At 42.6% G+C, this 13297-nt stretch overlaps 1 protein-coding gene across 2 annotated transcripts in view; it reads right to left on the bottom strand.

The window, feature by feature from the left end:
- The window catches only part of UNC80 (unc-80 subunit of NALCN channel complex), a 198746-nt gene that overhangs the window by 18452 nt on the left and 166997 nt on the right, over nt 1-13297 (bottom strand). For both annotated transcript variants that reach the window (XM_087424900.1, XM_087424899.1), the window contains 7 exons: nt 12970-13005; nt 12431-12649; nt 7662-7862; nt 5380-5503; nt 4318-4443; nt 2943-3066; nt 2002-2208 (listed from right to left, as the gene is read on the bottom strand). In XM_087424900.1, the coding sequence (XP_087281026.1) occupies nt 2002-2208; nt 2943-3066; nt 4318-4443; nt 5380-5503; nt 7662-7862; nt 12431-12649; nt 12970-13005 (1037 nt within the window). The remainder of the gene's footprint in view (nt 1-2001; nt 2209-2942; nt 3067-4317; nt 4444-5379; nt 5504-7661; nt 7863-12430; nt 12650-12969; nt 13006-13297) is intronic.

Here is a 13297-nt window from a genome sequence, read left to right on the forward strand (position 1 = left end):
AAAGCAAATTTCCCAAACAGCATGTCAGGACAAACCAGGACATGGTAAAGATGTCACAGATAACGGTGCGAGTTTCCTCTGCCACCCCAGGGCTCTGTCCCCACAGGGTCTGCCCGGGGGCAGTCAGGGAATCTGGGCCTTCTTGCCCATGTCTTAAGCTCATCTCAGCAACTAAAGGACACAGAAATCCAACTGCCTACAGTCCCCAGGAGTGACATACACCTTTATCATCTATTTAGAGCATTTGCAGGGGACAACCATGCTACATAACACAGAGAGAGATGTTCTAAGATTCGCCTTGACCCTTCTCCCTCCACAGAACCTCACTTTTCACAGCAATGCCTCGTCTCAATTCCCCTCCCTCAACTAAACCAACAAACAAACGAACAAAAAGCAACACTCCTCTTTCCCTACCCTGATCCTGATGACATTTCTACTGTTATGTGCCTCTTCGTGGGGTTTCTGCCATTCTGCTTTCCACCTTCACCTCCATCAGCCCAACACATAACCAAGACAGCAGAGGGCTCAAGAAGAGCAGGGACTCTGGTGTCAGACGGTGTGGATATGAAATTGGGCTCTGCCACTTATTAACAGTGTGACTTTAGGTAAGTTACTCAACCTTTCTGGGGCTTAGCTTCTTGACTCCTAGAATGAGAAGAACATTTACTTCTTAGAGGTGTTGTGAGGATTCAACATGAGGATAATGTGAAGTCTAGAAAGCACTGCTCAGTGCACAGTAAGTGCTCAAAATAAGTGTAAAAATTAATTTAAAATAGAGGCCCAATAGTCTGCCCAAGTAACCAAAGGACCTGTCTTCATTAAAAAGGGAGAAAGTGGAGAGAACTAAAAATACTCATCAAATGTTTTCTCCTATCCTTATCTTACATGTGAAGCCCTCTTTCTCCATCATCCTCTGTGCAATCCCAAACTTCACGCAGGGCTTTGTCCCAAGGTCCAGATTATATTCGAACCCTACATTCTCAGGCGTCTGGCAACCAAGCCCCACGTGGGTAGGTCCGTGCTTCTTATTTTCCTTTTTCATTCTCATTGTCAATCACATTATTTTCAAATACATCCCTTTATAACACAGTCCAAACACCTGACACACTCCAAACTCCAAGGACCCGTTTTTACCAGTGTATATGCATCCATCTTATACTCCCCACCAAGATTTGCTTTGATGAATTGAAAAATGTCAGGCAAGATTTTCTCAACTTCCTCCATTTGCAATTTTCTGCTGCCAGTGCTCCTTATTCTCAGTGCTGTGGCAAGAGTGGTCTTTCCCCTGGCTTAGTTCATTCAGGGCCAACAGTGGCTTTCCAGTGTTCCACGGGTCAGGACCAAGTTCAGGCAGAAATGGGGTAACGGGAAAGTAGGAGTGGACGGGGGAGGGAACTGGCAAGCCTAAGGGAGGAGAACAAGTCGACTGGCCTCCCTAGAGTGAAGATCAAGACGGCGATTTAAAGATGACATTGTAAGGGAAGAAAAACAGCTAGTAGGGGGCATAATGTACTGCCAGGCCACCACGTCTTGCTGCACAGGTTGTGGACTGCCCAACTCCAGGGGCTCCATTCACACAGATGACAGACCAGTGAGCCCATGAGTTGTGCAATGCAGTGTCCTGTACACTAGACTGAGTCAGATCTGATAACAGCTACCAAGATAACCTCATCAGTGATCTCATACTTAATCAGTGAGGAGGAATTCTTACACGCCCAGACACACTAATAAAAACAACCAAGTAATTCAGGCACCACAGACATGAAAGTACTTTGTTTTTTGGCATTTGTTTCCTGAAGGAAACCAGACTCTTCTGCAAGGGTGATGCTTCTTACTTGCTCAAGGGGCTTCTTGAAATACTTTCTGGATCAAAGTTTTTTAAACTACTTTTTGAGTCAAAGTGAAACATAAGTAAGTACATATATATATACACACACGTATACATATATACATACACATACACATGTGTATGTATAGAAAGAGAGAGAAGAAGGCACCCACCCAAGTATGCTGCTTGGCTGGTGGACTCCGCCAGCCCCTCCCTGCGCAAGTCCTTCCCCGCATCCCCGGGGGTGGAACAGTGGGCGGGGGAGCTCTCCAACATGAAGTTCTTGCTCCTGGACGTGCTGATGATCCTCGGAGGCAGCAGCACATTAATGACCGTCTGCAGCAGCAGCTGTACCTCAGGCTGCTCCAGCCACGGGCTATCTGAGGGGCAGAGTTTGGAAGAGGGAAGTGGAAAGAGAAACAAGTCACAAGGTAGACTTTCCACATTAGACACAGAAAAATTCAGCCCTGTTTCCAATTCCAAACTAGAACACCGTAGAAATTCGGGTGTTTCCCCACCAAGCAGAGCTTCTATGGACAGAAACAGCATTCTTGGTACTGGGTGTTTCTCTGTAGTGGGCACCCAATGGTGCGTGTTCTTAGCCAATCTCCTGCTTACCATTTCCATCTCCTTTCTTTTTCCTGCTCAAATACTCATAACGTACCATCTTTACATTTGAGATAAACTTTTCCTAAAAGAAAAATCCCCCAAGAAGGAAGAGTAATGAAAATACATTGGAATTTAATGACAGTGGCAGGATTTATGCTAAACCTAGTGGCAGTAGGTTATAAAGTCCATTCACCTGTCAATTCACATCATACTGTACTTCAATTAATACCATTTTCTTAACTGAAGCAATGTTCTCTTGATTTTTGCTGTCCTGAAATGATTATAAATAGGATGTGTCTTCTAAGAAGTGGAGCAGAGAAACTCTTGACCCAGGGTAGCTAAACTGAAAAGAAATAAAAACCCTACTTCCTAAAGTAACCCTGTTTAAATCATTCAGATCGACTTCAGTGATGGTCTTCATGGGAAAAGGAAAAAGAAATAAAAGCCTGACATTTAAGAAAACACAACAACAATGATAAATTTCCTTTAGTTAGATTAATCAGACCTTTGCTTCCAGATCCTACTGTGAGGACAAATGGGATGAGTAGATTTAAAAGCATCCCCTCCCTTCGCTCTTGATTGGTGAACGGGGAGATCACTTGGCTTAAAGGAAAATCTTCTTTTAAAGCCTGTGCAGCAACGATAGAAAAAAAGATTAATGGACCCCCACACCCATCAGTAAGTTTGTTTTTACACAGCATGACGGAGACGGTGACTCCCCACTGGCTGCTCCTGTAAACTATGAGTTCAGGTGTCATCTGTGCAACATAAGAGTCACTCAATTTTACCATTGCTTGACTATTTACCATTTGTTTGACATAATTGAAAGCTATACACCTAAAACAGTAACATCTTGAATATTAAATGAAAAATTATTATACTTATGGTCTGTTACAAAAAATCTTACAACAGCATTTTCCCATTTACTTTCTGCATGTGTCCACCAATAAATACTTTAGAGACAAAGAAAAGGAAGAACACGAGAACTTGCCACCTGCTCCATTTGGAAATTATTTCCAAGTCCTCTGACCCCTGCACAAGGCCTTCTCCAAGCCAGAAAGCAACAGGCAACATAGAAAGAAAGAAATGATCGCTGTACACACGTTATTAAATGTACCACTTTAGGGATGTCATTGTGTCCCTTCTGCATGGTGGACACAGCTCTAGCTTAATCTCTTGTCTATCATCTACTGGTTCTCTGGATGATGGACCACCAAGCTTGGTTGTCAGATAATGGATGGGCCGTTATCCATTTACACCAGCTGTTTGCTCCCCATTGGTCACAGAGCTTTCTGATGACTCCTCACTCTCTAAAATTAGGTGACACACAGAAATAGGCAGGGAAATTGGTATTTTGTACTTTTTACCTTGGGAATGATTATTTTAATTTTAAGAAAGAAAATAACTGGGAGAATAAAAAAAATCACCCATAATACTCAACCCACAATCATTAAAGAAAATTAAGATATTCAAAGTCTAGTAATAACTTTGGAAAGAATTTTATATTGCAATTCTTTCTGCAAGTAATTTAAAACCAGACTTTGAATATTACTGCCTCATTTAATTAACACTTGTGAGCTGATTATCTGTCAACCATTATTTTCCTAGGGTATTTACACACATGTTAAATGACCGAGGTGGTTCCTGAGGTTGTGGCAGGACTAAATGACTCTGCTATTTTTGAGATCTCAGGAAGAATTACAGAAGGACAACTCAGGGCTAAGCTCAGGGCTGAAGCTCCAAACCTGTAAGTTTGGAGATGTTGACACTTCTGTTTCACAGATTTTGCCCAGCCTTTGCAGAAGGAAAAAGAGAACACCGTGATCTGGTGCCTCAACCAGCAACTTAATGAGCGTGACAAACAGGTAAGGCAGTCACACCTGTATCTGCAACGCTACAAGCCGGACAACAGCTGTGCTGAAGGGCAGAGGTGGTGAGAGATAAGGGCTGAGATGAAGAAGGGGTAATCCATCAGCAACACTGGAAGGTCCTACCACTCCCATCACCTGAAATACAAACAGAGCACATGACCAGCCTTGACTACTGCAATTTCATGCAACCGTAGAACGGGAGTCTTATCCAATAATGATAATAATAATAATTTGACGGTTGGGCATGTTACTTGCAATCTGTTCTTGTTGCCTTTTTCTGAAGGCGTGTAATGCCTGGAGTCAGATCGAACATGACACTGGATTCAGCCAAGGTTTTGTATAATGTTATTTATAGCTCACTATGTCAATATGAGAGATGAACCAAAAACTATTCTAATCAGGAGACTGGACATACTTACTTGTGGATTCAAAGGGATGCAGTCAACACTCTTTGATGGAGCAAATACCGATAACAATGATGATGGCAACAGCTCTATTTGCACTAGGCATTGCAGCTATAGACTTATTGCTCAACTAGTGAAGCAGCAGACCCTGTTCAGTGAAATGCTCTAACATGGTTTCCACATTGTACAAAACCTTGTCAGGACCGGACTCTAGATATTACATAAATGACAAAAAATTTTTTTCTTTACATAAATCCTAGACTGGCCAACTCATAGTGTCATTTTGCACTAAAAAAGAAAAAATTCCTCTTTGTATTTTAAACTCTCCCACCCCAGACTACCTCAACTTCTAGCGAATTGTGCGGTCTCCACCACCCCACTCTCCAACTGGCAGCCCTCAACTCTCAGCGCAACTTAAAGAGGTGAATTGTCAAAGTGGTGCGTGGGAAGCAGCTCACCAAAATCCCATCAGTGTAGGGACGGGCCCCTGTATCTCCCCATGCACCACCTTGAAATGTACCTCACTCTTGTCAGTGTCACCTGAGCCGTCTCTTTTCATGGATAGGTAGGGGCACAAAGTGGTTGACCTGTAAATCTTCAATTCAGAGAAGTCAATAGCAGAGTTAAATTTCGAAAAGTTTCATAAGATCGCCACTTGGCTACTCACCAGATTGACACAGACATTGATCAGTGACCTAAGGTGAGGCAGGAAGGATATGATTGGCTGCCTCTGAAGTGTCAAACAAACCCCTTCAATCAAATTGCTGGCAGGCTCCCACTCAACCTGTCGCCTGGAATATAATATAGGAGCCGTTAGCAGCTTGGCTCCCTTCTGGAGACAGTCTGAAACAAGCGAACGAGACAGTGATTCTGACGCCATCTAAGACAGGACGGGTGTCTGAGACAACAAAGTGCGTCACACGGGATGAAGTTTACCCATGTTGTTCCAAAAGGACAGAGCACACTGGGAAGGGAGGAAGATACTGAAAACGTAGCAGAGGCACTCCTGCCCCACTTGACTAATGAGACAAAATCTACTGAAGAAAAAACAGAGATGATGAATGGGTTGCATTTTAAGTTCCCCGGTTTTAACTTTGAGAGAGGGTGTAAGACTACCGTTTTAGGAAACCCGACACAGGGGTCATGACTCCCAATAGAACTACTCTGGCCTCAGGCTGCATTTCTCAGATCTGTTTACCAGAATCCAGTTGATCTCATCAGCTTTCACACCAGACTGCAACTAACTGGATTTAGATGGATTAACTCCTGCCAAAAAGATCACATTAGAAGAAAATAGTCTATTTAAAAAGTGTTCTTTCTTGGCCTCCTAAGAAATTATATTTTTTGGCTACTTTCTATGGTAGTATAAATGGGGTATACACAATGCAATTAGATGAACATGGGATTTTCTGTAATAAAAGTCAATCTAGTCTGTAATTGTCTCAGTACCGAAAGAGGCATTCTGTGGTCCCCAAGTAAACAGGTTCGGCTTTACTGATATCAACACTATTTCAAAATATTAACCTGGAAACAATTTCTAAGCTTATATTTCCTACCAAAATGAAATATCTACAATGACAAAATGGAAATGTTCGTAAATGAGGATATATTGACATCCCCGATGCCCAAGGAACCCACAGTCAGGTTCAGTCAACATTTCTCTTGTTGAATTGAGATCACCTGAAGAAATTAAATCCAAGGCAACCTCCAATTCACAGTATGCACCCCAGAAAAGTGCCTACAATTGACTGAGTCAATGCATAGATCCAGAAATCTACTTTTAGGAAGCATGATGATCTTTATAATGGGCTTAGTTACAAATAAGTCAGCCTATGGAGATGTTTAACATCTTTAGACAGAAAGTTATTTAAGAAAAAGAATTTAGTTTGATACACTCTTGTAAGACTTAGAAGATTTTGGCCATTTGCTGATGGGCACAAATATTCCATTGGGACCACTAAAGACAATAGGAGTGCTTTACAGACAAGCATTTCCATGCCACTGAAATAATTAACCTTGAAATAATGGATAGGCATTCATCATCATGGTATAAAAATATACAGGAACAAATTGTCAATTATTAGAATGAAATCTTTCAATTTCTTTTTTATAAATTCAACAACTCCTGATGGCTGCATAATTGAAGAAGAAAACCTGGAAAAGTTCTGACAAATTGAACACTAAGCACTACAAATTCTTGGGCAAGAATTGCACTGATTTTGGATTTAGTTTAAAAGAACAGAAAATGCTCTAACTCAAACTTGAAATTTCCAAGTTAGTGGGTTCATTAACATTTATCAATTGAGCTATCTGAGCCCAGTTTGTGCTATAGGTTCCCAAACTGGGCTCAGATCTCCAGGTAGACTGGTTCAGAGGCATGCACTCATAGGAAGGCTACCAATGGATATTTCAGGCCACTGGACAGAGATCAAGTGATAACAGTGTTCATTTAATACCACCTGAATTAGGTGAAGAATAGGTATTTGTTATCAATCCTGGGATAGTTTTAGCTGCTACTTGGCTGATTATTGTGAAGCTTGGCATTTCTCTAAACTGGTACTTAAAATACTATATTAAATACAGTATTTTTTGAACACTAAATTAATTTTTTTCTCTTAGTCATTTTATTTATAAGGCATACGCTGCATTATTTCAAAAGAAATTGAAGGATACACATTGAATTTTTTATATGTGTCAGATAAGGAACATGATAGCTAAGAAATGAATAGATTTTTCAAGATAAATACATATTTTTAAAGAATGTTATTTCCTCAAAATGTAGATCCTCCTACCTATGCATTCATACACCTGATTAGCTACGCACATACACCAAAGAAAATTTTCAAGCCATTCATTCAACTCTAGATTGATCCACCATTAAAAAATTAATTAAACAAACCCTAACTCTGAGGCTCACAACATGAACCGCTGACTAGGAGGCCTCCTCACCTCAAAGTAGGCATCTTATGAATTTTGTTGAACATTCTATCCAATCTCTTTAAAATGAGGATCAGGGCCGGCCTCACGGCCTCAGCGGTCCAGTCGGTGATAGGTAGCATCTCCATGACGTAGCGGCGAAGTCCACGGCTCTCCATGGTCGGGGTGTCATACGGGGCCAGCTTCAGAAGGGAGTGTGCGATTTCTGCCAACCTAAAATGTTGGGTTTTTTTAAGAATAAACTTACAACGCCACAATGAGAATCTTCTACACAGCACCATGCTAATCACCCTCCTTCCAACACACCAAGTCCCCAGACTAAGAACATTCTGGCACATTATCTCATAATTTTAAATAAACTTTTTCTTAAACAAATCAGGATAAAATAAGGCCCATACATTTCAGTTGGCTGATATGTCTCTTAAGTCTTTTTAACTTGTAGGTTCCCCCTCTTCTGCTCTTTTTTTGATGCCTTGTACTCATCTGTTGAAGAAATTAGCCGTTTGTCCTGTAACATTTCCCACACTCTGGATTTTTCTGATTGAGTCTCCATGGTGTCATTTAATCCATCCCACTGCTCTCATATTTCGCTCAATCAGTAGTTAGATCTAGGGGCTAGATCAGACGAGGTCTGGATTTCCTGCAAGTGTGCGTCACAGCTGATGTGCTCTTTCACCAGGAGGCACGTGATGCTTAGCTGTCACTCTGTGCTGTCAGCTGCCACCAGTGATCGTCGCACAGATCCATTAATTCATTAGAAGTAGTACAACGGTAATATTGCACCATTCTTTTTCTCGTGTATTAACTATAACATTTTAATAAGGGGAAATTTCCTTTTGATTACTCCAAGAAAGACAGGATCAATGCTTGAAAGGATCTGTGGTTTAAGCGCTCCCCGGGCGATTCTTACAGGCAATGTGGTTTAGGAATCACAGCCAAGCCACTGCCTCTCTAACCCTGGGATTGCTCTACGATCGCCCCCTCTGACTAGCTCCATGGATGGAGAATTCACTACTGCGCAAGGCAGCGGTCCACACTGTCAGACTCTCTCCTCATGTTAGGTCCCCCAATTCCCACAGGTTCTTCTGCAAGGCTTAAGTCTGGAAGCATGAACTCAATCCATCCACAGCAACCCTTCATTATCAAGAAATAGTTATTGTCTCTTCATCTCCACTTGTCTTCACATTAGTCCTTCTGGAAATTGTCTGTAAAATGTGCGTATTTTGAAGAAATCATTTTAAACAGCCTGTACATTCTTTTGTTTATTTCTTTCTCACAAAAGTGCCATGCAGAGGGGCCGGCCTGGTGGCGCAAGCGGTTAAGTGCGCGTGCTCTGCTGCGGCAGCCCGGGGTTCGCCGATTCTGATCCTAGGCGCGCACCCACGCACTGCTTGTCAGGCCATGCTGTGGTGGCGTCCCATATAAAGTGGAGGAAGATGGGCATGGATGTTAGCGCAGGGCCAGTCTTCCTCAGCAAAAAGAGGAGGATTGGCAGATGTTAGCTCAGGGCTGATCGTCCTCCCAAAAAAAAAAAAAAGTGCTACGCAGAAAATAATTCTTTACTTTTCAGGTTGTCTGTGTGATAAATAAGAGTATATCTATATGCATATATTTCTTGTCCCGTATAAATAACATTGAGAAATGCTTGAGAAATGATTAATCTATTTTAAGCTTGAAAACAATATTTAGAGCTGAATTTGAGTCATTTTATGGATTGCCTACCTGAATTGCTCTAATCCTTGGTCATGTTACAAAATGAATTTGCTTTGAGCATAAAACAAAAATTTCCTTCAATAGTCTTTGCTTTACTATCACATGGATAATCTGTAGGTAAAAAACATTCCTGTGGTCTTTTCCCAATGAGAACACAAGAGATTTTCCCAATGAGAGCAAGAGAGACAGAGAGAGAGACAGAGGAAGAACTGGAGAGAGGGAGGGAGGGAGGAGAGGGAGGGAGGGAGGATTTGCAGATCTTACTGTCCTGCTATTCTGCTGCTGTGGCAGCTCTGGGTTCGGCAAATGAGGCAGTAAATTCCCTCAGGGCAGAGACTCTATCTAATCAAGAATGTTTTCCCAGAGAGCCTGCAGTCAAGCATAGAGTCTGCAGATGCCGGAGTACAGATTGCATCAACACTGCTTCTGGGCTCTTGGGCTCGAATCAAATACTTGGTGCAACTCTCTCTTCTCTCTTTTATACCATCCCTTTCTCTTTTTTGTCAACCCTCTCTCCTTGAGTGATACTATTCATTCTTATGACTTTAAATACCACCTACATGCCCACAATTCCAAAATTTATATATTGAGCTCTGACTTCTACATGTGTCCAAATGTGTACTTAATTTACAACAGAAACGTTAATTATACCCTTTGATTGGTATAGGCTCAGAGCATATGGATCTGCCCCTACTCAGCAACATAGAATATCTCTGTTTGGCTAGAGAATATGGCAGGTCCATTTTATCAAAAGCTTGTGAGATACTGCATTAATTGAGGGCATTTAGTCTAACTATTCCTTGGCAGTAAAAATTTTGCCTCCCCTCCTGTATAGATCCAGGCCACGAAATAACGGAGCTCTCGGATGACACTCTCCCGCCTCCAGACAGGCTGGTCTTGCTGAACTGCATTATGATGTTATGCTTTCAGTACCTACAGGCGTCCAGCCAAGGGACACCGGCACTTTGTGTACTGTGGGGACGTTGAGGATGGTGTTCCTCACACCACTCCTTCCTTTTAACAAACACCAACCAGGAGATATTTCTTGTTCTTTGTATTTGAAAAAAGTAATGTTTTACCAAACAACTAGTTGTTTTTATCTTGTCTAACACCATGATTTTGTAATTGATCATTTCTCCCTCATTGCTTTGATAACTCAGAAGCTCAAATTTATGGTTCAGGAATAGCACCTACTATGATCAAATCATATAGATTTCCTGAGCTAATGTTATCATAAACAATTACTTCCCTGCTAATTTTTCAGATTGTCCTGACTTTCTAATTTGTATCTTCTATCTCTTCGTATCACATAACTTTCTAAGTTGCCTCAAGTGCTGTGTAAAATGATCGATATATAAATAGACACGCGTGATACACGGTACTTGCAACCTTGTGTTCTAGTTATTTTCTTATGTGGCCTCTTGTATTGGACTGTGACCATGTTGAGACAGGACTTGACTTTACGTCCCAGTGTCTAGCACAGAGTTTGTATCATTCTCCTTAGCATTAGTGTCTACTGACCCCTGATCTGTGCCACCCACAGAGCTAGATCATTGACCTGGAGCTCATTTAACCGTTCACAGGGTCTGCCTCTAGAGGGAGCTCCTGGCCTCTCTGACTCCCGCTCTCCCCGGATACAGATGGTCAACTAATAAGACAGTTACTAACCCATGCTCATGATCCCTCCTCTCTCTCACAGCCATCTTTGAGGAATCTTTTCCCCTTTCTCCCATAAAATGGCTGTCAGGAGTAGTGATTCTCTGATTCTGGGAATGCCATGCTGCTCTCCTCACTCTATTACTTAGGTGGGCTCGCCATGATCCTGGGAAGGGCGGGGCGATGGACTGCATGGATCACTGGGTTGCTATGGCACCAGATCTTAAGACTCCAGACTTTCCTCCCTCTCCCATTGTAGGAGCTGACATTCTCAGTGTGAAATAAGCTCTTCCCCTTACTGCACAGCGGGGAGTGTGAACACAGGGGCCCCCCACTCTGGGGTCCTGGCTGTGTGCCAGCAACTCAGAGAAGCTGAAATCAGTCTGGAGGAGAAAGAGCCTGTGTTCTCCATACATTTCTGACCTCTCATTTTCCCTCACTTAGTACTTTCTAAATTTTTCAAGGGGTAATTGTAAGAAAAAGAAAAAAAAGAAAAAATCAATAATCAGGAAATTGGCATTTTGCCAAATTGCAATGTTCTTTCTGAATGACTGGAACCTTCAGCTTTACAGAAGCTGTAAACTTTCCAAGTGAATATTTTGTTACCCATGGAATCTTCCTTTCAAGGGATTTTTATGACCCTTTATAAACTGTTACAAATCTGAACACAAGGTCCTCTGGAATCATGTTCCTTTTAAGAATCTGAAAACACAGACGCAGCCTTTCTTTGAGTAAAAGCGACATGGCGTCTCCATGGGAAGAGGGAAATATGAGCACACAGAGAGGCAGTTCTGGGCCTCTCCCTGGCACACCAGGAGCAAAAATTTTAAAGTGATGACTGGCCTCATCCAGCTCAGCATTTTTACCAGGACACTTGTCTGAAATGCTGGAAGGCTGTCGTGTGCAGTCTGTGTAAAGGGGTCTCAGACACGGCAAAGTGTGCTCAGTGCGGGACTCATGGCTGAGTCCTCAGGGAGCACAGGGGCAGCGCGAGGCCTCAAGCAGAAAGCAGTCGTGCACTTTTCATATAAAATAATAGAGGAAACACTGGACTCTGGTGAAAAATTAGAATCTGGGCAGTAAACAGAACTTGGAAGAAGGGCTACTTTCCTACGAATTCAGGTGATGAAACTTCCCTTTCACTCTCTTTTATTGGGGAGCAAATACACAGACTGTGCTTTTCCGCCTTTAAGAACAATTTCCCTGTCCACCCCGAGGTCCTCTTTGATGGATTTAACATTCATTTTCCCCGTGTGATGTGCACCCAAGCCACAGGAAACAAATCACTCTGAGCATCCCAAGTTTTCACCCTGGGGACCGCCCCCCCAAACCCAGACACACCGCCTGAACTGTGTCCACACTCGGGGGCAGGGAGGGGAGGACCGTACCTCATGTGGGACTTAGGACCGTACCTCATGTGGGACTTCACGTCCAGCAGCTCCAGGGCCGTGACCCGCGGCTCCCCCGCCAGGTTCTGCAAGATCTTCAGCCTTGGCCCACAGTGCTTGTAGAATTCGGTGCAAATATTCAGCAGGGACTCCCGGGGTCTTCTGAACTCCTCCCGAGCAATTCGTTCATCCAGCTCCTCTCTGGGAAGGCCTTGCCCTTCCTCCAGTAAGTGAAGGTTCTCCCTGGGGGATGATAAAAGGTTAACTGGGGGTCTGGAAAGGAGTGTGTGTGGAAACTGAAGAAAAATGTAAGATTCTTTATATTATTTATATAAGTTAATGAATCAGTAGGGTGGGGCCTAGGAGAACCTCATCTGAAGAATAAAGAAAGTTTATCATCACCCCAAATTGTAGAGGCTCTACATTAGCCTCTTGCTGAGGATCCACCCAGAAATAGTACGCCATGTGCTAATGAAATCAAATCTAACGGAATCGTAACCCAGCTCAAAATGCAATCACCACAAGACGTCAGAATTAGTACGAAGTTAGGGTTGTTTCTGTACCTGATAAAGTGCAGTTTGGCGCCTTGTTCCTGGTACCTGGGAGTCAGAAAAACAGTCTGCGTGACTATCAGAAGAACAGGGCCCGGCGGTGGGGCTTCCGAAGGACCATTTCCTATGGAAGCCCTTGAAGCTACACGTTTTGATAAGCTCACAAATACGCACATACTAATCCTAAAATATACAATCTGTATCTTTCTTTTGACTACCACATATGCTGCAATTATAGCTGCTATGAAAGCTGTTCCATTGCCATATAATTTGTGGAAAGACAGTACAAAAACACACAAACTCCTGGAATGTAGCCAAATGAGGGCAAGTTTTGAAAACT

The sequence above is a fragment of the Ceratotherium simum genome, chromosome 37, assembly GCF_057802395.1.
Source record: "Ceratotherium simum simum isolate JZ-2026a chromosome 37, ASM5780239v1, whole genome shotgun sequence".
NCBI lineage: Eukaryota > Metazoa > Chordata > Mammalia > Perissodactyla > Rhinocerotidae > Ceratotherium > Ceratotherium simum.